General features: G+C 46.2%; 2 protein-coding genes across 3 annotated transcripts; both read right to left on the bottom strand.

Annotated features, from left to right (window-relative positions):
• Positions 1 to 253: 253 nt before the first annotated feature.
• LOC142768451 (uncharacterized) lies at positions 254 to 27,069 on the bottom strand. Of its 2 annotated transcripts, none has more exons than XM_075870426.1 (2): positions 26,885 to 27,069; positions 254 to 1,965 (listed from the first exon to the last, which is right to left on the bottom strand). In XM_075870426.1, exons 1-2 carry the CDS (start codon positions 26,950 to 26,952, stop codon positions 1,698 to 1,700), a joined length of 336 nt encoding a protein of 111 aa, XP_075726541.1. In that variant the 5' UTR covers positions 26,953 to 27,069; the 3' UTR covers positions 254 to 1,697. The 2 variants fall into 2 exon arrangements, with proteins under 2 accessions (XP_075726541.1, XP_075726542.1); XM_075870427.1 differs by lacking the exon at positions 26,885 to 27,069 and adding an exon at positions 3,571 to 3,677.
• LOC142768450 (uncharacterized) lies at positions 8,983 to 16,267 on the bottom strand. The gene is made up of 2 exons (XM_075870424.1): positions 16,037 to 16,267; positions 8,983 to 10,110 (listed from the first exon to the last, which is right to left on the bottom strand). Exon 2 carries the CDS (start codon positions 9,954 to 9,956, stop codon positions 9,291 to 9,293), a length of 666 nt encoding a protein of 221 aa, XP_075726539.1. The 5' UTR covers positions 9,957 to 10,110; positions 16,037 to 16,267; the 3' UTR covers positions 8,983 to 9,290.
• Positions 27,070 to 27,936: the final 867 nt, after the last annotated feature.

The raw sequence follows: 27,936 nt of genomic DNA, 5'->3' as shown, positions 1-27,936 counted from the left end.
TGCACCGCGTAACTACAACAGAATATGTCACACACACATATGTCACATATGTTTGTACATATGTCAGTGCTCATCCATGCTTGTGTAACTTCCAGACAATACCGAGAGTGATTTCTCCAGTACCACTTATGCTCTTCAACTTTTACGTCCTGTCAGGAAATCATAACACTTCTAGTTTTTTTCACTGCATCATTGCTACCCCTGTGTTAACTATTTGTTGGGGTGGCAGTATGAATAGACAAAAACAACTGTGAAGGATCTTATGACAAACACAGAAGTAAATTTATTTTCAGCTAAAACAAACAGAAAACAACATGAACACAAAAACTTGAAATATGCTTCTATAACATACTTTCCTTCTTGAAAAAGCTAAACTGAAGTGGTTTGCTAGATAAATTTTTAAAAATGAACATTTTCTTTTTCAGCTCACAAGAAACACTAAAGTTTAAAATGTCTAAAATTCAACCCAAATTTAGGGCTGGTCACCTAATAAAACTTTACAAAACCTTTATGAACTCGTAGAACTTGTGACAGCAATAAACAGAACTATATATAAATACAAACTATTAACAGTCACACAGGTTCGAATACTTTTCACACATCAACTCATTGGAACAGGTCAGTAAATGTGAACAAGGTGTAGTCATACTAGGCTTTGTACAAAAAAAACGTAAATCTCTTGCTTGAGATAAAAAAAATTAGTATTGCACATGACGAAATAATACACACGCATGGAACTAGGTTACAAAATACTACTGCAACAAAAAGCAAAAACAGATTCTATGAAAGCATTACGACAAACTGCCAGCATACAATGGTTTTCAAGCTGCACACGCAAGCATGTAGAGTGGCAGTCGAATTTTCTGTTGCTACATTTTGCGAACTTTGTTCTCTCAAAATGGAACTCTCCTTGAGTTGAAGAGGACCGTTTGCAAAGACTAGCAATGAATTGGCAAGGTGGTAGAACCAATGATGACGCACAACGTTCATAGAGATATTGCCAGCATGGGTACTTGCCAGGCGTGTATGACGTGGGTAGACTCAAGATCCTGGGACATCGCAGGGGCCTGAAAATTGTGTGACCAGGTTTGAGCCACAACTGTCTTCAGACACGTTTGCTGAGTCTTATGTAGGCACGGACTTGCCAAAATTTTCGAAACTTAAATGTAGTGTTTATACGCACTGGTAACACAATGAGCCACACATCTATGAATTATGAGTGTGTCGTGCCACCGTTCACGTGAACACTTCAGAGGTCTGCCGATTTAGCCAATGTAGTCTGCAGCACTTTGTTTGACCTTCCTTTGAAGCGTGCTCCTGGGAAGTTCTATTGCGTAAAAAATACTGACACAAACATACATACATACACACACACACACACAGACAAAAAAAAAGAAGTTTTTCTAAAAAATGACAGCGACTTGTCACTGCTACTTAGCAGCAACTATCTACATCTCATGAAACAACGAAGAGCCATTTGTAAATCTAACCTGTACCAATCTATTTTTTTGTAAGTTTGGTCCTGTGACACATCAATGTATGAACTGAAATGTACACACACTAACAAAAGAGGTTGATCTGAAAAGATCACATCACAGGTGCTCGTGTCTAGACATTCTCGTAGCAACTATGCACACTTTGCAGAGCATCCACGAGAAAGACATCGACAGAGGAAGAAAGGTCTCAAGTCCTGAAAATCACGTTGGTGGCGCACGATCACCGCGCCGCAGCGTCACAAGATCCGGTCCCCAGCGGCATAGGTCGTGCCAGAGCTCAATCATGTTGGCAACATCGTTTCGTGTTGCGGAACTTGGTGGCACACCTGGCAGGAGCACGACCAGGGCAGTCACTAGAGCTGCGGTGACTAAGAGGCCACTGAGGAAGTAGCGGGCAGTTGTGAAGCGTTGGACAGTCACTGGTGCCAATCGCTTGCGCCCCGCCAGTACCTGACGACTTCTGTTCAACCTGCAAGATGTGTATGCCCGGCCAATTAAATGTCAAAGCACTAGCGAATAACACTCCACAGTGACAATGGCAATCACAGCATCCACCAACTGTATTGTGATTATGTGATGAAGCATGTTGGGATTAACTGAAGATCCCATACATACATACATACATACATACATACATACATACATACATACATACATACATACATACATACATACATACAAACATACATAGATGTTTTTTCCGAGTGAGCATGCGTATAAGAGGTGGTGAATTCACTGCACCTACGTTTCCGATAAAAAGATAAAGCATTCGCGGCGAGTTTTACATGTTCAACAGCTTCATTCTGCCTTTTGCATAAAGAAAGGTGCTGGTATAAGTAACCAATTACGCTTTAAGGCATTTAGAGATTCATATACGAGTCAGTTGTTCCACAAAAAGGAAGAAACGTCGTGCGCTATCGAATGTGCGGTCAATCTACAAAAGAAAACTTTAATTGTCCAACATAATGGCAAAATAGATGAGTAAAATTGTATTCGTGCTTTCTTTATTTACACACATACACACAGACACGCACACACATTTTCTAGAACACGCAGAAAAAGTGTTCCTAATCATCTGCAAAGCTTCTACTCTTTTTTTGTACACTGCCGTTCTTCATGAAAGAAAACACGAAAACGCGTGGCCTGTGCTCTTCGGCGGCTGCCTACAGCACCATCGGCCAAAAAGCGAAAAAGGCGCGTTCGCTTTTCGCGTGTATCTATGACCAAGCAAGATAAGGAGATTACGTTCCCTGATTGCTCGCGCGGTGAGTGATATCGGGCGATTACTGTATCTTGCGCCGTGGTCGCGAACAACGCGTGAGATGTTGGCAGTGGTCAGATAGAGTGTGCAGAGAGTGTGTGCAATGAAGCAGCGCTTGCCTGCCAGTAATAACTCGATATTTTTTTTTCGGCAGTAGATAACGCTGAAAGCGAACGTGTTTCCGTTTGCAGTCGGTTGATGGTGCTGTAGGCAGCCGCCGCAGAGCGCAGGCCACGTGTTAGCGTGTTCCTCTTCATAAAGGACGAAAGTTTACTATTTCAAACATCTGTCTTCATAGACACGAAGTTATTCAAGGGTGTGTGTGATGCTACCACAAATCTGTTATTGAGCTCAATATCCGGGCGATAACCTATGCAAAAGAAACCAATTCATTCGCTTCACAAAAAGTATGTTGTGACCGACACAGAGACTGCCATTTCTTCGTTTGCTCTGACCCTGTCCCACTGATGCGTAGTCGCCTTTATAACTTAGAACACGGGAAAAATGTTAGTACTGCGTCGAAAATAAACTGTGTAATTCCCGCGGGCACTTCTACTGCCCGTTCTTGTATTCTATCTCGAAGAAGAGCTCGAAATAAGAAACGGCTTTACCGTAACTGTCTACAGGCATATAGGAGGAGGAAGCAACAAAAAGGGAGAAGGCAGGGAGGTTAACCAGAAAGACATCCGGTTGGCTACCCTACACTGGGGGATAAAGAAAGGGGACAAGAAAGACGAGAAAGAGGGAAGAGAGGGAAAAAAGGGGGTGGGGGAGAGACTGACAGTAATTTCACTGCAGCGTGTAGAACTCTACCGCATGTCAGAGGCGTTCACACAAGCCTGTCTTTCTCAGGAAACGCAGCAGGGCTTTCACTGCCTTGTGGGCTGTCGAGGCATGTGTACGTTGCTGTAATAGCACCTGCACAGAAACAGGCCGATCATCCAGTCGCCGCATTGCGTTGGCAAGTACTTGTCTCTCTGAGGCAAATCGAGGACAATGACACAGCAGGTGTTCGATGTTTTCGTCGGTGCCGCAAACATCGCACGCCGCACTGTCAGTAATTCTGGCATATAAATTTCAAGGAAACCTAATAGGTGAAGGTGCTGGGAAGATTGACGCAAAGTTTTAATACCGCAAGAAAGGTGCAACACGAGAAAAAAAAATACCTTTCACACAAGCGATGTACTAATCATTGCAACAGCAATCCTTTCTTTTTTCTTAACCGAGTAAAAAGAGGTAATGTAAGAAGTCCGCGGTGCTAACCGCTAATACCAAAATGTTTAACTATGCTGAAGGAAAAATGTCTCCTATGTAAGCGCACTGCCATGCACGTTTTTTTTTTAAATTTAATGTCGGGGCTTACGACAACGAGTTAGAAGCAAATGTCACACCTTTTCTTTTAGAGCAAGATTGAAAAATAATGGAGGTGATGTCATTGGAACGACTTAGGAAAATGTGTTACGGACTCACGTACCTTCGGGTCACGAAGAAAACGTATGCCGGCGCCAACTCGCCGAACGGCACGCTCCCATTTCGTTCTTCGGTTGTCCTTTGCAAACAAGAACACTCGTAACTTCGGTCCATTAGCCGCGACCATTCGCCGCGAAGCATCTCCCAACGGTTCTGATTTGCAGCCGTAAGCATTTCGAATATCCAGTGCACAAAGCGCATCACATACCCACGCCGCAGTTCATGGACACAGAAAAACACGGTCTTCTCGAGTCGCCAACAAGCACACCAGCACAGCACGAAAACATTCGCCAAGCTTGGCAGTCTATCCCCCGTATTTTAGAATGTCCCTTTACAAAACGCTTCACCTTCATTTGAGAAAACCGATGGGAGCGCCGTCTGTAGACAGGGCAAGCCACTGCCTATCAGCGATAATCTGTTGCGATTCTTGAGTAGCGCAGCGTCATTTGCAGCCGAGCAGCGGTGCAGTGCTCAACTTTGTCAAGTGAAGGGTGGAAGTCGAGTCGAGGAGCGTTTGTGAATATGTCTGTCAAGCAACGAGAGCAGGCGTAGGCACGTCTGTGCAGCGAAACACAGCCAGGTCCCGGAAGCACAGCGCTAGTTTCGCTTTCAGAGAAAAAGTGCGCTCGCAGCGGTCGCCGGGCATCCTAAGATCTGGTTGAACAAAGCGAGGTTAATGTTCACATTTGTTGTCTTTCAGCAGTTTTTTACGCGTAAAAAAATTGGGATTAATTGTAAAAAGGTCGTAGTTTGTTCATTCCTCTTTTTTCTCTCCTTATTTTATCAACTTTGAATCGGGCGAAGCGCGGGAACACATCTGTTTATCGCTTGCCTCCGCTCCCCCTTGTCACTTGCTCAGCGATATCACGCGTTTCATCACACATGGTTGTTTTGCTCGGTTAGCGTGCCAAATATGAATACGGAAAAGATAAGCATTTAAAGTAGCGTGAAACGAACCAAAACCGCAGTAGGCCTGGTGAATCAGGTCAACCATACATTAGACGAAAATGCCTAAATCGGGGCATGGTTTGCGTGGCACTACAGTGCATTAACGCCGGCATTTCGAGATCCACGACGCATGCAAAGTTCCAACAAAATGGTTTCAATGCTTTTTGAGCAATGTTACAATGAAGTTGAAACAAAAGAAACCGCAACCTCCCCGATGGGAATCGTGAAGAAATTGTAATGCATTGCGTATTATACACAGCGGCGTTTTGCACGTGAGAACCCATTGTAAGAAAAGTAAGGTTCTCTCTCTCTTTTTTTTCTTAACGTGCAGCCAATAGCACCGGTTGCCGTACGTGGGGCTTTTCTGTCGCGAGAAACGTGATAAGCGTTTCCAGCTCAAGTAGCTAGAGTGCTCGGTGAAAATATGCGCGCACGCCCGCTGCTGTTGCTGACAGCCGCCGAAATGTGAAGTGGTAGGGGCTCCGGTTGCTAAGGGTGCGAGCACCGGCAGCTGTTGCTATGAAAGAGGGTGGTTAACGGATCCCGATGGATGCCTGACATAGCCCGACTAAGAAAGGCATTCACTTACAGAAAACGAAATTTGAAACAACTGAGGTTTCACGTACGCATACTTCTAATGACACAGGGTGCGTGGCGCAATTCGGTGAGCATTTGAAACACTTGGAGTGGACGCTCAACGTCGGGCTTCCACAGGTTTTTTTCTACAAAATACAGTAGATTTTTTGCGTTTAACTTGCAAACTCCATTTTTCGGGGGGGGGGGGGGGGGCAGGGGGGTTTACTCTGCCATACCCGCTTATAACGTCATTTTTAGCGAAAGATCTATATGGCTAGAAAAAGTGGAAACTCTTGGGTAGGGGTGTCACAAGTAGTCTCCATTGACTGTCCTATCAGTTGTGACATTCTCAGCATCGTACCAAAAAAAAAAAAAAACGCCGTTGCCTGAACTTGAGTAACGTCGTTCATCTTGCTGTAGCCACGGCGCCGAGCACGTACGCCGAGCCACGGCATAGGGAGCTTCGCCCCCAAAAAGGGACCTGCGCAGTGCCTATGCCGAATAAGCGGCGTTGCGGCGCCAACGTGATGACTGCAGGAGCGCGTTCGCCGGGGCGAAGGGCCGCTTTTGGCGGGAGTTTCTGCAGTGGCACATTGGCTTCGGCTGCGACGTCTGCGAGAGCCTGTGGCTCGAGAAAAACCGCTGTGAAACGCAATTAACCGCTCAGCACACTCCTCTATGACCGTTATCATGCCAAGTACAATGTGTGGAATGTCAAACAACACTGTGGTAAACCCAAGCCAGACGTGTGTCTAACCTCGTTAAGAAGCACGAAAACGTAACCAATAACTGTGAGAGGCTTCAGTGCCATGCTGTGTTGAAACTACTGCTAAACACCGAGACCGCACGTTTTAGCTTTCGCTGGTTATCTATTTGTGTGGAGTGCTTGGGCGGTGATATTTTTTAGCTGTGTTGGTGCTTCTGAGAAAGGTTTGGTTGGTTGTTGCGCTGGCCGATTGATCGGTCGAAGAATTCAACGTCGGTAAAAGAATGTATGCTGCTGTTGTGCATCCTGCTCAGCTAAATTCTGAAGAGCCCCCTCTTGCGGAACATAAAGTTAATTTTTTTTCGGAAGCTCGCGGGTCCAGCAGGTACTTAAATTATGTCGCCGATTTCGCCGTTTGCCTGGAATTGTAGGTAGTGTGCCATCATTACTAGGAAGCTCTTCAGAGGCATCTGCGATGGCGTTCGTGACTGGTGCTTCTGACACCCACCTGCGTGCAAGTTTTGATGCATCAGAAACTGCCGCATTGTTTTTGTTGTTGATTGGGTGAGCACTGAATGACGATACCACAACCTAAGTGACACAACTAGATTCCAATTGCAAAATTTCGTCATTTTGCAGTGCCAGAGAAATAGGGCCATGTGACAAAAGACACCTCTTGAACTGGTTGTACCATAGTTGTACATCTTGGCCACCGCGTCATCTCGTCAATCATGAGCACTCTGACGACGCAGGCGGTGAGCGTTAGCAGCAACTGAGAAGTCGCGGGATGGAAAACAGCGCGGTGGAGCACGTACACGAGGCGAGAATCAAAGGTATCGGGTTGTGAGCAACCCCTCGTGTCATGTGACTGAGCGAGAATGTTGAAAACGCCGACTTTCGTGCAGTAGGGAAACCAGCTAGAACTTTCGGTTTTTCTGCAGAAAAATGCATGGATGCCTTTTGGAGATATCTCTATGTTCTCTGTATATCCTATGTTTTCTGTAAAGTACACTTCATAAACAGCAACGCAAATATCAGCTCCGTACCCTTTATTCAGCTAAGGCACTTCATCTGTGGCAAATAAGCTCATGAATGTTTTCTCTGTGTACAACTTAATTAATATGATATGTGGGGTTTAACGTCTCAAAACCACCATATGAATATGAGAAACACCGTAGTGGAGGGCTCCGGAAATTGAGACCACCTGGGGTTCTTTAACGTGCACTCCAATTTGAGCACACGGGCCTACAACATTTCCGCTTGCATCTGAAATGCTGCTGCCACAGCCGAGATTCAATCCCGTGACCTATGTGTACATTTTAACTTGGACTTCCTGAGATGAAGGCGAACAGAAAAAAAAATAGAGTGCTTGGAGAGTATTTCCACCGCGGAACAGTAATGTCAATCTGATTTTTTTGGGCTCCCTTTGTTTAGAGGGATATTGATTGAAAAAAAATGTCGTTAATATTTCAGCCTAATCGAAAGGTTGGCTGTTGGAATTGATAGATACCACCTCTTTTTAGGAATAGAGTGAAATATACATAACTTGCACATGATGCCACAGACAGCTTCTCTGCGCTGGGTGTAGGCGGCCACCGTGACTTTCTATCTGATTAGAGAGTGTCAGTGCAGGGAAGGACCCCTCGCGTTTTTTTTTTGTGCCCTGCTTATTCTCGTATGTTCGCCAGCCGCGCCAAGGGGGAACACGAAGAATTGGAGGGGACACTGGTACAAATCCAAGGTCACCCTTTTTATGCTCCGCGCGGTGGAGCATGAGCTCAGGCTGCATTTTAACCGGCTGGTGCCTGAAAATGGCGACCAAAGTGACGTCATTGTGACTTGTGTATGAAGGTTCTGCGTTTTTTTTTTCACAAAATGCCACTGTTGCACCGTGAACTCGAGGTGATGACGTTTCACAGAGCAAGAATTTCAGCATGCCAAGAATGCGAGCCGTCGCCCACGTCTCTCAAAACAGATGCACACCTCAACTGCGGTTCCCAAAACTGTGACGAACAGCCCCGGCAGTAAACAATGCTCCCGGCTGGCTGCTTAAGCGGAAGGGGGGAGTAGGATGAAACGAATGGCGGAGAGAAGGAAATGAACACGTGTGGCCTGCAGGCGCCTCGTGGAATGTAACGTCACGGATCGCACGCAGCGATCAACACTACGCCCAATTGTTTTAAAATACGTTAAATAAGCACGGTTTATTAGAACTGTCGCATCTTCCGATTAGAATTTCTAAGTTTCCGTCAGCTTTTCTCGCACTTGTTAACCATTATTTTCAATTAAAGCTCTCGCCTATTTACTGTAGATAGAAATGCGTCCTAGATTACGATGATGGAGCGCACACCGTGGCTGAAAGGCGCTACTTATGCAAAAAAGAGAGAGAAAGCTTTACCTGGATGGCAATCATACCTGCCTAACAATTTCCGAATACGAAAAGTTTCCTGGGGAGTTTTGTGAGAAAAAGACACCCAAAACTATTTCTTTTCAAAGTGCGTCGTGCGCATACAAATGACCGTGAATACCAGTGGATAGCATCGTTTTATTATCACGTTGTCACTCGCTACATTTAAAAAGTCCAGTTGACACCCAATTATATGGTAGTCACTGATTATCATTATAGCTATTTTCGCTTCTTTTCCTGCTTTTGCACATGTTTGCTGAAAAAAAAACAGCCTTTTGCTAATGTCCCTTCGAGCCCTGCTTAGTGGTTCCTTAAACAAATATGCATATTCACGCAACTATTTGCAAACGCCACCAGACAAGAATAAACGCACCGCCTTGGAGTCGGGGCCGCCACGTTTCGGCTTCGCAGCATGGAGGTTCCTTCTCAGGTCATTTCTCGTAGGCTCCGTTCCACCGGCTTGCTTCCGTGGCTCAAGAGCAAAGCGTCGTAGAGAGCCTTCGTTTTGGCGGAGTCCAGGTCATCGTAAATGCCGCAGACCTGACGCCTCGGGTCACAGTCCAGTACGGCGGCCAGGAGAACGCCGAGGTCCGAGTGAATCTTCTCGTTCGGAGCGTAAACTGCCATGTAAGGCAGCTTGCACCAGAGGCACACACAAATCACGTGTGCCGGAGCTCTGGGTTCCGGGTCATCGACGAGGATGCAGCCGTAGACCGCCGTCTTGTCTTCAGTCACCGTGAACGTCGTCCGATGGCCGAGGACTTTCAAGGCGCTCGCCATGTGCTCGACAAGATGGGCTGCCTTGTAGCCCCCGGCTTTCGCTGCGGAGACGGTGAATCTGAAGAGAGTCCACACGGGCAGAAGATTCAGCGACGACAGCCAGCAGTAGAAAAAGGCCACGCGATCCAGTCGGACTTGGCGGCTGGACCCCTTTTCCACCGCTCTACGGAGCGCCGCGACAACCAGTGTTTTCTTACGCCATTTCCTGACGCCGGGAAGCCACGGATAGTCCAGCCATTCCAGGGTGCACAGCATCGTCCCCGTTGCCTGGGCGACGAAGCGAAAACACGTGTCCAATTCCCGGGCTGTCATGTATACGGAGCGCCGAACCTCGGTCCAGGAAAGCACAGGCGTATGGTGGTGGTGGTGGTGGTGGTTCGAAGAGGAAGAAGGCGCGTAACTTCTGCAGCACGGCAGGGAGCACGGCGCAGCGCCTCAAGCACGGCGCAGCGCCTCAGGTGTACGACTGCGGAGGTGAACAGAATGTGATTTCAACAGGAGGCCACCTGGTTGGAAAAGGTGTTCACTATCGGGCGAAATGATTCATCCGAGCGCGTGCTTGTGTTAGTCACGTGTGTTGTCCATAAAGAGTTTCTCCACCAGCCCTTCCATAGATCAACCCACACTTAGGGCCAGTGTGCGGAGGGGTGGGGGTGGGGGGGTGCTTTACCACTGAAACTTCGAAGGTCCGGTGTGTACGAGCTGACAAGCAGGCTTTCGTCTATTGTAAGTGTATGCGAGCAAGCCTCACCTAGCAGTGGGGTCCCTTACTCACTCGCATTTTTTCGTACTCTCCCTCTACTGTTAGTTGCTCTCTTTCCCGGAAAGGTAGGTTTCTCGATCTTCAACGTTCATTTTTAGATACATATTGTCCGACGACGTCACAGACAAACCTATCACTGACATCACGGTTTACAAAAAAAAAACGCAGTCATAGCAAAATGCGTCCCCCCTACTCGCGATTTTCTTGGATCCAAGCCACATTTCTTGTACATGGTTAGCCCGCTCACTTCTGCATGTTCCTGCGTGCCCACGGGGTTTATTTCCGCTTTTTTGTTGTTGTTCCTCGAAAATACTACCCGGGCTGCAAGATATGCACGCTGTACACTGCACATGCAGACCGAATTGTTCGTCGAAAAAGTGACCAGTATTGAAGTGCATCGTACCGTCGAATGTCCCAGCATTATCGCTAGCGGCCACGAAAGTTTCAGAAAGAACTCTACAAAGTTCGTGGTGTGCGCGTAATCGCATCGGATGGTTTCGAGATTATCTCGATGGTTATTAGTCATTAGGCGTGGTTCGCGCGAATGCAGTACTTGCACATGTGATGGGACGATAACAAAACTCCAGAAAGGAGCGTTACAACGTAATTTCATTAAATGCCCCTCGCGGCATTCTTGACGTCGAATTGCCACACGTGGGTCGTCAAATGACCAGACAACAACTCTGAATTCTAAATTCGATAACCCAACCATTACACCGTATTGGCCTGAATGAGCCCCGTTCTTCTCATTAGACGAGTCTCTATTTACGTTTATTTCTTCGGTAAAACGTGATCACGATCACACGTCCTTTTACTATATTGCACGCGTTTCATGGTATTTGTATCAGGGTTGAAATACAGCAAGCTCGTTTTATTATATTTTTTTTAACCAAAAATGCGCCTTGCACCTTTGTTCGCAGTGGCGCCACCTTCGCTTGACATGTGGTCTAGTGTTCATAGATGGCAGCACCGACTTTATTCCCGATGAGCTGCAACGATGGCGCTAATTGAGGAAATCACGGGCCGTACGTGACTGCCAGTGTTGAGAAACTCGATGCACCAGTCTTATATACGACATGTGCACAACAAATAAACAATGGTGCTGGCCCCGGTAGAATTAAGAACAAGAGAGAGTGGGACGCACGTTGGTCTCGTCTTTCTCGGTATGTTCACTGACGTTTTGGCGCGCAATCCAGCCTTTGACAAGGCATTTCTCGCTCTAAACATATATTATATATACACGGTTGAAAATTGCAAACAGTCCCAGTGGAACCTCCTGTGGAAGGAAATCAGCGTAACGAATACTTTGTGAAGAAGGCTATCGTAAATCCCATTAAATCTCAGTTGCAGAAAGAGGCACTCATGCTTTTTATTGGCTTCTCGGATTGAAAAATTCTCGCTACAAAATATCCAAGCGTTTTTTTTTGTTCGACCACCGCAAGATGAGTGAGACTGAACTTTTATAGCGAGCCAAGTGAAATAGTGATGTGAAACAAATGGTCTTCCAATATCGAGGTATTGATGTGGCAAAGCATGACATACTTCGTCCAGCACCAGGAGAAGCGACCATCAAGGTCTGCACCATATGGTCTCTATACACGCATACAATACATAATTTAGAGATCATCTCAGGCGTATAGCGTGGCTTGCACTTGCTCATAAAGGTTGTCGGTCTTTACGTTGCGTGCTATATAGTATTTCTAGCGTCTGAGTTTTCTACTGATAATATTCATACACTGAGTGCAGCCCTGAAATACATGGGTGTTTGAGATATCTATATGCTTCAATGCACACACTTACAAAAAAGAAAACTTTGTATTGCTCACAGAGTAACGAGAATAGCGAGGCATTTAAATGTAAATTTGATAGCGCATGCACCATTATTTGTGGTACGTTCAATTTTTTTCCCAAGCAAATATGCCTTGCCAACTCAGCGGTTATAAATTATAACGTATGATTTACATCACAGAGTAACTATTTGAAGCACAAATAGTACGGTTCTGTTGAAAGGTTATATATCATAAATTTTGCGTGCGATCAGTGTCTGCGACAACTGTAAATTGCAATCGGTAACTAAGATATGATTATTGAGACGAGCGATGTTACAATTTCCTTTAAAAATACGGTGAATACGCCTCACGCGGTGAGAATAGGCTAGGCGATAGGATGAAAAGGTGGGCTATTTGGTGATTCATGATGGTTCGGCGAACTGGGAGCACGGGGGTAAACACAGACACAAAGCAAAGAGGAGGCACACAGCACGCGCGCTCATCAAAAAGAAAAGCATGTTTGCAGAAACATGCAAAACGATTTGTTAAGTGTTTTTTTAGGAGTGGTGTATAGCATACCGCTAACGTGCGGTCGCATGGGCATCGGCGAGAATGGGCGATGTTTGAATATACGCCTCAGAGAACATTTGAGTTCCTTGAAAAACAGTCCTTTTTCCGTTTGAGCTTCACATTGCAATTCCTGCAGGTGTCAACCGTTGTTTGAAAAAAAAAAAGTGTACTTTTCCGGCATCCACTTCAAACCACGCATGAAATTTCCGAAGCATATGATATTTCTAGAAATAAGAATCACTGCATTAGCTATCCGTCATTATCACTACTTGGCTGCGAGTTAAACTATATTGATAATTCACGGTAGACAAGTGCTTCGAATGAACGCTCCACTTGCTGTTCACACTATCATCTTCTGTTGACATGCGCACCCTTGTGTACGTATATGCCCTTCAAACGTGAGAATAAACCAGTTGTTAGTTGGTGGTGGTGGTGAAAACATTTAATAACCATTAAATGGTTACAGAGAGGTGATTGGGTTGGGGCCTTATTGGCCTCCTACCCTCACAGCACTAGGTGGAACCCCTATTCCGGGGCTCCATTGGCAAGCAACGCCGCCCGCGCCCGTTGAACCAGAGCCTCTTGGGCCTTCAGGTCTTGACAGCCGAGCAGGGCCGCCTCCCAGTCCTCTCTCGTGGGATTGGGGTTGGGGGGGATAGATGGATTAGACTGGCACGCCCAGACGATGTGAAAGGTGTCAGCCACCTCACCACAGAACTGGCACGTGCCATCAAAGGATGAATTGAAATGTTTTAGCACCGCCGGGCACAGTACAGTATTGGTAAACAGTTTTAAAAGGAGGCGCTCGTCAGCGCGATGCAGTCCCTTACAAGGGTCTGGATAGCGCCGGTGCTCCTCCTTGTAGTAATTGGTAATATCTTTGAATGAAAGGGCCGAATTGTCTGTTGTTAGTTGAGCGCTCGTGCTGTGTGCCTCCTCTTTGCTTTGTTTCTGTGTTTACCCCCGCGCTCCCAGTTCGCTGAACCATCGTTAGGCTGTGCGAAGCAGTCAACGAGTAGCCGCTTACGCCACATTATGCGACATCCTCAAAGTTATACGAGGACAGGCGTTACTGCATAAAGGCAGCATGTGACGCTGGTTAATCTAGAGCGTTAACTACTCCGCGATGCTGAAAGGTGTGTAGATTGTTGAGTGCAACGTCACGTCGGTATACTGGGCTCAAGAAATATTTTTCGAGAAATAACCACGTTGCGCTTATACGGACGAGCAGCATTCACAGTTGAATACCTGCGACGGAGATATATAAACGGCACGGTGATGGTAGTGCAAACGTCATTATCCATTACATCGCTGTGAGAGGGGGCAAACCAATACTACGGAAATGCCGCTAAATAACAGCCGTTGTTAGCTTTGGCCATTCCCTGTGTTAGCAAACTTCGGTCACAACATTAGCAGGCTCTTGTCAATAGTTAACAACAATGGCCAACTATTCGCTCGTATACAATCTTCACAAAACACAAGAAAAAGCTGGCTAACAGTTATTAGCTAGTGCTAGTCAAACTCAGGAGCCGAGCATGGCTTGACAAATTTGTCGACGTTCCAATTTTTCAAAGGCAACTAGTTTGAAATCACCTGGATTTGTTTTTTTTTAAGCAACGCATATTCGGCTAGACGCAGTCAAGCTAAGATTTTTTTTTTTCAGAAAGAGGTAATCATAATTATTATTGTTCGTATTTCGAAGGGCCACTCACCAGGTTTGACAATTTTAAGCTGACAAGCGCAATGCGTAGACGAGGCGTTCACGATCACGCCTGCCAAAATTTGCAACGCTACACGCGGCGGAAATGGGTCAAATTTCAAGATGAACGCTGCTCCCCATCCCTTCTGCCGGCAGTCGCCCAAATAATTAGGGCATGACGTGCACGTATGAATGGCCTTACGTACACGGCAATGCAGTGACGTTGGTCCTCTACGTAGATGACTCTGCCCTGATGTTGCAAACACTGGCACGTGACATGGTGAAATTCATTTAACAGGGCATGCGTAGTTTGTGTAATTTGTTGCTTGACGAGATAAATAGAACTCTACATAAATAATGAGACGCAATAATGGAATGTGAGCGTCTTTTTCCAATTTTTCTCCCGCGAATTGCAACGATATGCGTGGCTTATGTGTCGGCGTTTCGCATGCGTTCGTGTCCCCGCGGTCAGCGCATGGAGCAGACGACCATCGTGCAACGCTTTTACGCGTTCGCACACTACTGCGTCAGCGTTTCCAAACCATCCCGCAGAAACAGGCAGTAGACCTCAAAGCAACGCTGTAAAAAAAAAAAAAACGCCGCTCGCGTGCACGGTGGTTAGACTCGTTCGGCCACGTCATGCGCACGTGACCTCTTGGTCGGATGCCAGAGAGGGTGGGGAGAGATTTGGCTTGCGAAGGCTACACGGAGGAGCGGCAAGGGTTTCGAGCTCTCCTCTCATCCTCGTTTCACGCCACATCAAAAAAAAAAAAAAAAAAACGTCGTTTTTTTGTTTGTAATGGACTGATTCAAAAAAATTTTGTGACGAAATGTTCCTCATCGGACACTGAACAACTTCCACTGTTTAACTAGTATTTGGTATGGGGACTGGTGAGTGGCCGTTTAACGTCCCGAAACTGTGATATGATTATGAAGGTCGTCGCGCCCCGCCGCGGTGGTCTAGTGGCTAAGGTACTCGGCTGCTGACCCGCAGGTCGTGGGCTCGAATCCCGGCTGCGGTGGCTGCATTTCTGATGGAGGCGGAAATGTTGTAGGACCATGTGCTCAGATTTGGGTGCACGTTAGAGAAACCCAGGTGGTCGAAATTTCCGAAGCCCTCCACTACGGCGTCTCTCATAATCATATGGTAGTTTTCGGACGTTAAACCCCACATATAAATCAATCAATGACGGATGAATATAAAAAACGAATAATAATATATGGGGTATTATACGTCAGAAAGAAAATAAGTATGCATGTAAGAGAAGCCGTATAGTGGAGGGCTCCTGAAATTTTGACCATGTGGTTTTCTTTAAGGTGCACTGACATCGTAGAGTACATGGGCCTCTCTCATTTCAATGCAACCGTCACGACAGAAATCGAACACGCGGATTTCGGGTCAGCAGCCGAGAACCCGAGCCACTGTTCCGCGGAGGCGGACAATCACGAAAAAACTGGCATTGCGCACATTTACGTACAATATTTTTTATAACTTGAAGTGGCCAGTGGAGAGTAAACGTATCAATCAATGAGTGAATTGAGCAATCAATCAATAAATAAATCGATCAATGCGAATAGAATGACTGCATACTTGCACCAGGGTTTCGTTTCCTCGCTTACAGAGAGATGGAGGCTCCACAAATCGGAGTTAGACGCATCGTCGTCCTATAGGCGATAGCAGGTGCACGAATGTGACCGAAGGCCACGTTGACGGGGTGTTTCCAAATCGCTTCACTTTTTCAACGAAGGCGTTCATCCCGATGCGACACACCTCGCAAGCAGCGCAGTCGTCAAGAATGAAATGCGGGCCTCCGGAAGTAACACGCGAAGGTATTAAGCACGGAAACACTGGTGGGCGTGTCACAGCGGACCTGCTTGCAGTTATTCAGCAAAAAGCACGCCTCCCCCCCCCCCCCCCCCACATAAGGAACCAGGACTTAATCTAAGAAAAGATTGAGTGAAAATCGGACGTATTTTCGCCCCACAGCAATAATCATTTCGCGCTCCTTTCCTTGCATTATCATCGCCACGCGCCCGGCGTTTTCTGGTCAAGAATGACATCACCGTTATCAGTGGGCCATAGTGATAGGAAAGTGATGAGCGCCGAGTTTTCAAGAGGGATGACGATTGTTGTGTTGGGACATTAGAACACCCTGCTTAGCCGATCTTTTTTTTAGTTTTTTTGGAGTTTCTGTCTCGCCCTGACGGTCAAAGCGCGCAAATCGCGGCCTCTCCCGTTGACGTGATTTGCTTTGCAAAACTTCTCTCACTTTCCCTCTGAAGGTAGCCTCAAGATAAGGTGATACGAAGTGATAAAGTGAACGAAACTGTAGTATTACAGGCGCAAAGGCTTCTCAAGTCGTGCGTGCCAAAATCAAGTTTGAAAACGGCGCTCGTGCGAGTGCTCGCAGCGGTACATACGCACGTGGTCGTCTGTGCGAGCAGGCTCAGTTATGTCGCGACTCACCGCTAGGGGCCTTGTTTGGACACACATGTCTAGCGCTGGTCTCGTATCACGCCAATGGGCCTAATATAAATAAATATTCTCAAAGCAATGATGTATAGCGTATATATAGGCTTTTCTTGTAAATTTACTGTTATTGAAATCCGATGGAAACTAAAATTAAGTTTCAGTAAAATGAGTATGTTTCAAGGTTTAATTCTCGTTAAGTGTTTGCCTTCTCATCACCTAATCACGCTTCACTTGCAACTCGCAACGTAACTTGTGTTCGTGTCTAGCACAATTTGTTTCCTGGGAGCAAAAATAGCCGTTGCCAGTTGGAGCCTCAATTTCTGGGAGCTTTGTTACTTTCCGCGTCTTCGTACTGGTTGAACTTCCCTTATAAATGGCACCATATCCACGGAGTGAATGATGGAGAGTGGGGTGAAGCATCCGTCCGTCCCATCGTTCTTGCTTCCGTCCGTCGATGCGTGCGTGTGTGTGGCCGTCTGTGCGTGCGTCTGTTCATGCGTACACACGTCCATCTGTGTGTCCGTCCCTGCGTTCGTCCATGCATTCGCTCCTGCGTCTGTCCATGCGTCCATCCGTCCGTGCAGCCATCCGTGCGTCCGTCTATGCATCTGTCTGTGTGTCCATTCGTCCACCTATTCAACACTCCAAGTACTACCATCTCACCTCTTTTCATCATATATTCCCCATATAGAAGCACCGCCAACCAGCGGACATTCCAAGGACAAAACGAGAGGTGGCACACGCACACTTCCTTACAACTTGTGCTTCGTATCTACTTCCCACCTTTAACCACCTCGAGTTCATTCATGGTATATAGTAGTTCATTGTATTCATGGCACTGCGGCTCAACGCTCGCTAAACATTTCTAAAACTAAGGAGGTTACACCCAGCGAGTATAACGTAGCAAGCCTTTCTTGTCAGATAGTGCTCAATGTACATGTCAATGGCTGCTAATGGGGATCGCAGCGTGCGCGTTAACTAAAAGCCGAATGCTCCTGTCTCTCATTCCCCATTAGCAGTCATTAGCATGTACATTGAGCACTATTTTTTATTGTTCAACAACGCACAGAAGAAATCTGTCACCGGCACCACCTTGGAGTTCAAAATGTTATACTTGTTACACACTACAACTGCTACTAGGGACGAAGAGGTGCCGCTATAAGGAGCTTCGCCCTTAAAAGAAAAACGGAAGGACAGGGAGGTTCGCCAGTTTTCAGGCCGGCTTGTTACCCTGTACTGGAGTCAGGTGAATAATACGATGTACTGGTGAGAGGATAAGAATAGAACAATAATACGTTGCAGGGCTTTGTCACACGCTTTCAGCGCTTTCTTTCTCTTTTCGCATTGTACCAGCGAGCACGCTGAAGGCTACGCTGGGAGGGCGATGACTTGAGATCTAAACACACATGCGCGTTGCAGCGCGTGTCTTTTTAAAGCGGCGCCGAGCGCTCTAAAAGAGAGGAAACGTTGGGGACCGCAACAACGATGTGAGAAAGAATGCTTTCAGGCGGGTGGTTTCAAGAGCGTTAACGCAATGCGGACCGCTAAAACGTGATTTTATTTCAAAACAAGCAGTTGGTACAGAAGTAGCACTACGAGATTCCTGGGCCTATGTTTCAACAAGTAACGTCGATCTAATATTTACCGATAGTGTTTTTTTTTCAGAAGGACCATCATCGAACAGTACACGGTCCGCAAGAATTTCGCTATATATACCATCACAGAATGGGACCTCTGTAGCCGGGATCGGACCTGCAATCACTAGGTCAGCAGCAGTGCACCATAACCACCACCGTACAGCCGTGGGCAAAACGCCGTCTCAAAAGTAAGCACTTCTGATCTTGGTTATCGTCCTAGAGACTTGTTTGTACTGCGGCTGAAAAAGCCAGGGAGGAAAAAAAAAAAACTTGTGTGCCTTAAGCGCATGTATTCGCATGCGACATATCTCGAAAGCGAAGGTAATCGGGAGAGGTTATTTAGCGGCGCAGTTCATATTACGTGAACGGTGATAGGTTTTAGCGATGAGTTGGCGCTATATATGTCTAAACGTGGTAATCAATCGTCATGATATGAAGTCGTAAATCTATGTGACGGCATGCGACATTATTAGATCTGGTCAGGGTCATAGAGAACCCTCAGGCACCACAAAATGACTGCCAACACGCGATCTGTATTTATAGCAGTTTAAAATCGTTGCATATCCACCCCCCCCCCTCAAGTGGTGTAACCACGAAGTGACAAACTGGTGCCATGCCGCCTTCCCCCCATTTTTTTTTCGCCATGGCATACCGAGTGAAAATGGCCATTTCAATGAGGTGCCCCTCCTCCCGTTCTTCTTAAGCATCCAGTAACCGCTCCCCCCTTCAAAAATTTTTTCGCCATGCCGTTCAGAGTGAAAATAACCATTTTAATGAGGTGTCAGTTCCGCTTGCGTTCTTCTTTAGCATCCTGTTAAACTTAGCGGCGAAAAACGACATCTGAAAGCAGAACAAGATCCGTGGCCAAATGAGTACTAGCTGAAATAATATGATAATGAAAAAATGTAACAAAAGTTATCGCTGGCATGTTAACATCTCGTAAGAATAATTTATTTCCCTTCAAGATAAGGTTGATGGTGTTGAGATTAAAAAAAAAGAAGGTTACTTGCAAAAAGAGTGAAGGAAGCACAATAATCCTACAGAAAGAACGCGACCCTGACAGAACTAAGATTATATCTAAGGCTTCAGCTGGTTCAAACAGACTTTGGAACAACACACACGCAGCGGTCATCGCCAAGCGTATCACCAGTGGTAATTGATATGAAGTAAAACAAATATATTTTTAAGTATTGAAAAATTCATTCTCGCGAAAACGCATTCAACTTCTCCGACAGTGTTCTACGAAAATAAAAAAAAAGCTTCTCATTTCAATAAAACTGGTAGTGCCGTTGTCTGTATTTTCGCGCATTAGTTTACCCAGAATTCCTCGTTTCCACCGTCAACGAGTCCGTAACACTAAACTAACACAGCTGAAACACAGACGCGGGTCTCACAAAAGCGACGAGCGCACAGCGCAAACAACGCGTGAGTCGAAACCAGTCATTAGCTTAATGCAAGGGGTGTTACGTCAGGTTAAAAAAAAGAGTTCAAGAATTTAAACGCACTATTTCACTTCGAGTTCGTTTCATTGCCACGTCGCTGTAGCACTGTCGCTTGTAGATTACTGTCCCGCAGTCTCTTGTCCACCTTTATCGTTGAGCTGTAGCTCCGATTCGTGGCATCGAGGAGAGCTGCGGTGTGGGCCGAGCCGAGGTCTTCGTAGATGCCGCACACCAAGAGCGCTGGGTCGCAGTCCATCACCGCGGCGAGAACGACCGAGATTTCCGAGTGAATCTTCTCGGACGGAGCGTACACCGCCAAGTAAGGCAAGCAATACCACTGACTTACGCAGACCACGTGCGCTGGGGAGTTCGATTCGGTATCTTCGACCATAATGCATCCGTGAACCGACGTTACTGCGTCCGTCCCCATAAACGTTGTCCTGAGGCCGAGGATCTTCATGGCGTTGTCGATGTGCTTCAGCAACTCCATCTGGCTGTAGTTCGCATTTGCCGCCCAGGTGCTGAACCTCATCAGAGTCCAGGGACGCAGAAGTTGCAGCGGCGACAGCCAGCAGTAGAAAAAGGCCAGGCGCTCGAGTCGGGTCTGGCGGACGGGGCTTTTTTCCACCGCTTTGCGGAGCGCCCTGATGGCCATTGTGTTACTACGCCTTCCGTTCATGTACGGAAGCCACCGAAACCTCACGTTGTCGAGGGTGTACAGCTGCGAGTCCGTCGCCATGGATACGAGGCGGAACAACACGTCCATGTCCTGGGCTGTCATGTCTGACGCTGAAGCACGGCTGCTCAACACACTGCCATGTTCCACAGGAACGGTCTTACCGAAACTGCCGCATTGCCGCAAGTTTATAGTACTATCCTTAATGCTGAACTGCTGTACTCAAGAAGATTTACGTCTCCCCGCGAATTCGATGAGGGCTAGATGTCCGTCACTCGTTTTGGCAGCGCCGACAAATCAAAAGGTTAGACAGAAGTTTTCGGCGTACATTCGGAGGTCATGCTGAAAGCGAGTACCAGACGAGAGGAAAAAGCAAGGGTAATATCTATGACCGCCCATCCGGTTGGTGGAGCCGGTGGTACTCGATGCAGTGCGGTTCTCAAGCTCGAGCTTCAGTTAAAAAAAACAAGAAACTAGATAACAAAAATGTCTCTGCCCTTTTTTGAGGAACATGCTTAATCAGGCGTGTTTACCAACCACCTCATGGGTTGTTCAAACGTGTTATCACGAATCACACACAGAGAAAGGAAGCTGTAAGCAAGATAATAGCTGCCGTAAGGAAAATACCACCCGTATCATATCAGAAAAGTGATGTGGGGTATCCGAGCACGGAAATGATGATTGATTGATATGTGGGGTTTAACGTCACAAAACCACCATATGCTTATGAGAGACGCCTTAGTGAAGGGCTCCGGAAATTTAGACCACCTGGGGTTCTTTAACGTGCACCCAAATCTGAGCACACGGGCCTACAACATTTCCTCCTCCATCGGAAATGCAGCCGCCACAGCCGGGATTTGATCCCGCGACCTGCGGGTCGGCAGCCGAGTACCTTGGCCACTTGACCACCGCGGCGGGGCTCCGAGCAAGGAAATTGGTGAATTTAGCACGCTTTGATGTCAGTTGCGTATATGACTTGCAAATTCAACTCCCTCTGCTACAAACTTAAAGGACATATTATACTCGTATTTTCTTAATGACCGAACAAAGACTGTTCAGGGTCATATCTATTCTGCTCCGGATATACGACTCCTGAGGTCATCCACGGCTGTCGTATTTTCCTAAAGGTGAAGCTCACAAACACAACTTGGATTACTGTTGATGGATACTAGGTGGGGGGATAGAGATTATTCTTAACTTCTTTCAAGTTACTCAAAGTGCTTCGTAATCAGGTCTTCGCTTTCGTTACCTGAAACTTTCATATATGCCATATTGCATACATATGTAGCTATCTCAACAGATGAGAACACATGATTCAGGCAGAGTTACAGTAAAGTGCTGCATATTACGGATACTTATATCTATTAAGCATAAACCTGTAGGCTCATAAAGAGGGTTCAAATTAAATTGAGGGTGATGCAGCGAGCAATGGCAGGGATAACGATAGGTGTTACCTGACGTGACAAGACGAGAGCAGAGTGGGTCAGGGAACAAAAGTCACAGCTTTGCTGCAAAGGCAAAGCAATCAACGCGATAGCAACAAATTGGAAGGTCACGCTCAGCATGGCAGGCAGATCGAAACGTGCCCCACGTTTCTCATGCACAAATGACGCACAAAGCGTACTCACAGGTACTGAGTAACGTGAATACGCGTCTCAGTTGTTACTTCGCTGTGTTTAAAAAGCGCTCCCTTTCCGCTAACGGAGACTGTGCAACGATTGCAGTGACCTTTGTGCACCGGGTAACTGCAACAGAATCATTCTAATAAAAGCCCAAGGCCAGCCAAGACGTACGATCCTCCCCACCGTGAAAGAGCGTCACCTCCCTCTTTTCTGCGGCGCAAACTACGCATGGGAGATGAAAGTGCGCGCCAACGCGTCGTGACGATGTGGCAATGCGCGCTCATTGCGCCATCTCGCTGGTAATGCTGAAAACACGATAGTCCCCCCCCCCCCCCCCACAAATGCCGTCAGCAACGGTGAGTGGTAGATATAGATAGCTTGATGTTGGATCGTTGAAGGAGGTTCTCCTTCGTGGCTCAGTGGTTAACGCCTCGCACACTCTACTCAGCGGTCTGCTTTCATTTCTGCTGTATGCTTTTATGTGTACTGTATGATGAAGGCCTCCTAGAGTTTTCTCTCAGTCACGCAGGGTGAAGAACTAATCGCAGGTGCTGCAGTCATGATGCATTTACTTCCCTTTATGAAGACCACTGAAATGACAGTGTTAGATACAAAAGGCATGTTTATAAAGCTGCCAGAGCATATGGTCGGGGCACAGTAGGTAGCATGCAGCTTCTGTTGTTGCCGACTTAAGTCGTGGGTTCGACTCTCATTGACGCAACTTTTTTTCCTTGCTTTCCAATCACGAGTATTTTTTTCGTAACAAAAGCAAGTCACCAAAGTCATGATAGACCCCCGACCAAAAACACTTTCGCGTCTAAAATTGAGGGTTGGTTCTTGGGTTGCTTTGGCACCAGATATCTGTTAAGCACGAGTGTGCTGGCAATTTGCACACATGTCAGTGCTCATCCATGGTTGTGTAACTTCCAGACAATACCGAGAGTAACATCTCCAGTACCACTTATGCTCTTTAACTTTTACATCCTGTCAGGAAATCGTAACACTTCTAGTTTTTTTTCACTGCATCATTGCTACCCCTGTGTTAACTATTTGTTGGGGTGGTAGTATGATTAGAACCAAGAACCAAGAATGTTCTATATTGAAACAACATGTGTTATTAAGGGTGAGAGGCAGCTGTGCTGGTCACCAATAGCATCCAAAACTGAACATATTGAAAAAACAATAACACGCATACACAGTCTTAACTCAGAGGATCACCAGTACACATACCTTACATCAGGTGTAAATGAGGCACATGCTCAAACAGAACAATAGAACATTAAAGGCACCTTATATTCAATTTATTTTGCTGATATGTGCTCCATGTATTATAAAACTTGGCTATGAATTGCACTTCGCTCCATAGTGTTGCAATTTCATTACTGTACTTTGTGATGGCTTGCATTTTATGACGAATTAGACTCGTTCTTGGCCAAAGCTCACTAGAAACAATGTATTAAAAACCTCTGTTATATGACACAACTTTCCCTGAAGCTGCATTTTACGACGACTTGCTACGACAGTTCATGAAAAAACAAAAAAAAAAAACCTGATTTCGCAATTGAATCTAACACCGACCAAATTTTTGCGTGGACATGAAAAACTGATCTGCAGTAGATTGCTAGTGAAAAAAGAAAGGAGAAACAGGTACTCTGTCGTTTTTTGTGAAAGGCAACACGGGTGAGAGGGAACATTGCTCTGCGGAGGCCGCCTACAGCGCTATCAACCGACAGCAAAACAAAACACGTTCGCTATCGGCGTCATCTATCTGCGAAAAAAATAACCAGCCACAGCCGGTAGACAAGCGCTGCTGGATTACGCTCCCATTATGATAGTGCAACGCGCAATGCCTGCAGCATGTCGTCTGCTGCGAACAAATTGAGTGTGGTGCGGGAGCCCAGTATAATCGTGAAAGCCCGAAACTAGACATGTATAGGCGAGAGGGATACACTCAGGTGAAGTCGTGTTTGTGGTTTATCACTGAATGATACAAAGTGTGACTAAGTGATACTCTGTGTGATACTCTCGAAAATTTCCACAAGCCACCAATCAATACGTTTTCAAGAAATTGATAAGCAGCAATACAGTTCTGCAGTGAACAAAGATGAAAATTTTCACGTAAATATCCTTCAGCTTCACCTATGTTATCTCCCCTACGTTGTGAATAAAGATAGAAATTATATTTTCTCGTGCGACTCGCTCTAGGAAAACCCTGAGAACGACCTTGCCTCGTTATAACCTCATACCATATTTACTCGCATAATTCTCGCACTTTTTTTGGCGGAAAATCGATGCAAAGTTGGGGAATGCGAGAATTGCGTGGGGAAAACTTTCCAAAAAACGTACCGAGCGAAAAAGAAAACAAATTGGCCACAAATCGGGATTCTCACACCAGCAACTAATAGCAATCTTTGAGAAGTACCGTACAAACCGGATTATAGGTCGAGTGGGAATATAGGTCGAAAAGTTCAGGTTACCCCCCAACTTCAGGTTACCGAAAAAGAAATAAAAAGGAAAAAAAAACCTAAAAATTGCCGAACGACATTTATTTGCAAAATGGGCGCACCGCACCCCGATCATCGGAGCTTCCCTCAACCACCATCGCAACTGTTCCTATTCGTCAGACGAAGCTTCAGACTGTCTTCTGAACATGAGAGTTTGTCGCTAGCCGCCTTCCACACTGCGTTGTCTTCCCTGCCACACAGCGAGTTTCTGATAGAACATTTCTTAAAAGCATTTTCAACCATGGAATCTGGCGCACTTGCCACTTTGGTTTGGCTTGGATTGGACTGAATCTCTGTGTAATAATAGTACTCTTGATGCTTAAGAGATGGCGCCAGATAGTTCGCGCTATCACCATCAATGGTTGGAAAGAGCAGACGACATTATTGCGGCAATTTTCGTGGGTGCGATAATTACTCGAGGAAGAAAAGAAATTTCAATTTTGTTGGCCGATGTGAGGGGTGCAAGAATCATGCGAGTGCAAGGGTTACACGAGTAATCACAGTGATTTGAGCATCTCCGTCTCTCCAAAAATATGAGTGAACAGGAAGAAGACGATGGTCACGATTCCACTCGACTAAACAGTGACTGTGTGTATGCGAAGTAAGGAGGGATATGACTTGATAAGGAGGGATATGGGCGTTCAATTATGCCTTCACCTGAGTGCACTCTTCTCGCCTATACATCTCTTGTTTTGTCCAAGCGCAACTCGCAAAAGCCGAGAGACAGTGCTTTTACTTGTATTCTGTGGTCGCACACCATACTTGATTTGTTCTCTGCAGAAGACGCACTGCAGGCAGCGCCAATGGTGCTATCATAGCGAGATCCAGCAGCGCTTGTCGACCCGCCACGGCCAGTCTGGAGGCGAGCGCGCGCCTCGACACCGGCCGTGACGAGCCCTGACTGGTTAATCTGTTAGCCGATAGATGACGCCGAAAGTGAACGTGTTTTCTATTGCCCTCGGTTGATGGTGCTGTAGGATGACAGAGTATTATTCTTCAATTATGGTCTCAACAATCTATTCTAGTGGTTCATTTGGTCCCATGATCCAGTTTTCCTGGCTTTAAGGCCACTTGTGGATATGCCTCGATTGCATGCCTATGCAGGGCTGTTACCAAGACAAGCTTTATATACGCGGAGAAGCTTGAGCTACTCTTAAAGCTTGAAATGAAATGCCACTTTGTTTGCTGTACTGTCTCGGGACTTCAGCAAGTAGAAATTAAGTGGTGCAGTGTGTAAAATAACTTTGCTCATATTAACAGTGGCGCATTAACTGCTCTTCACAACAGAAGAAATGCAACATTAAAACATTTAACGCACACTTCCTGCAAAATGTGCTCCATCACCATTTTGTGATGCCGATGACCCTGTATCTTAATGTTTTGATAGAAGGCTGCAGCCGACAGTTTTTTGTTTTATATTACGTGCAAGCTATTTTCGAACTCTATTGATCAGAAAGAAGATCCACTTTTGATTTAAATTTTTGTATGTTTGGCTTACACTTTCTTCAATTGAATGGATAGCTATCGTTTCAAGAAATAATTTGTTTCACCCTTTTGGATAAAAACAGAGTCGTCCTGTGAGCTTATTCAGGCGGGTTGTACCAGCTTTTGGCCAAGATGTAGTGTCTGACTATACGCTTATTTTTTCGATTATACGGCGGTTTTGCCTTTTCCCCTCAAACATACATAATCGGGGTTCCACTGTATTTGTGTCTGTAAAAGCTTTGTGTGCTGGCAATAAGCCAGGCCTGGCTGAAAACAAATCTCGAGGATGAACCAACCTTAACTGCTGTTCTACGACACAAGAAAGGACTGTCCATAAATATGGTCACCATCAACCCGGCAGGAATGTACTAACCGAGCTTTCACTTCATCCACCAATTGAATGATAACACCATAACACACGTGCCTAATGCATCCCCTACACGAGGTGTTCATCTCATTCTACAATTCATGCAGTGGTTTGCGCTACACTTCACATTCTTTAACACTTGGTGTCAAGTCTGAATTTAAATATTCAGTACTCCGTACTGAACGTTGTCTCATCATCAACAGCACAGCCCACTACAGCCTGGTACCACTCACCAGTACTTCACCCTGACGACCACATTGGCTGCCCAGTGAAGCAGGTCAATGTTGGTAGCATCCTCCATGGTGTTGCCGCCTTTTGTCTCTCCATCGCCCTCTTGATTCCCTTCCTCATCTTCTTCGACGCGAGCCCGAAGCAAACGCGTGGCCTGTGCTCTTCGGCGGCTGCCTACAGCACCATCGACCAACAAGTGAAGAAGGCACGTGCGCTTTTCGCGTCATCTATGACCAAGCAAGATAAGGAGATTACGTTCCCTGATCGCTCGCGCGGTGAGTGATATCGGGCGATTACTGTTTCTTGCGCCGTGGTCGCGAACATTGCGTGAGATGTTGGCAGTGGTCAAATAGAGTGTGCAGAGAGTGTGTGCAATGAAGCAGCGCTTACCTGCCAGTGGTAACTCGATATTTTTTTTTTTCGGCAGTAGATGACGCTGAGAGCGAACGTGTTTCCGTTTGCAGTCAGTTGATGGTGCTGTAGGCAGCTGCCGCAGAGCGCAGGCCACGCGTTCGCGTGTTCCCTTTCATCAAGGACGAAAGTGTACTATTTCAAACATCTGTCTTCATAGACACGAAGTTGTTGAAGGGTGTGTGCTGCTACCACAAATCTCGCATTGAGCTCAATATCCGGGCGATAACCTATGCAAAAGAAACCAAATCATTCGCTTCACAAAAAGTATCTTGTGACTGACACAAGGAGTGCCATTTCTTTGATTGCTCTGACCTTGTCCCACTGGTGCGTAGTCGCCTTTATAACTTTGGACACGGGAAAAATGTTAGTACTGCGTCGAAAATCAACTGTGTAGCCCCCGCGGGCACCTCCACTGCGGGAACTTCCACTACTTGTATTGGTATATTTAGTAGTGGTTCCTAAATATTCTAGCTTGAAAAAGAGCTCGAACTAAGAAACGGCTTCACCGTAAGTGTCTACAGGCATCTAAATTTCAGGGAAACCTAATGGGTGAAGGTTCTGGGGAGATTAACGCAAAGTTTTAATACCGCAACAAAGTTGCAACACGAGAAAAAAAAAATACCATTCACATAAATGATGC

This window comes from Rhipicephalus microplus, chromosome 8, assembly GCF_043290135.1.
Source record: "Rhipicephalus microplus isolate Deutch F79 chromosome 8, USDA_Rmic, whole genome shotgun sequence".
NCBI classification, from domain to species: Eukaryota; Metazoa; Arthropoda; class Arachnida; order Ixodida; family Ixodidae; genus Rhipicephalus; species Rhipicephalus microplus.
This window is presented reverse-complemented; position numbering and strand designations above follow the sequence as displayed.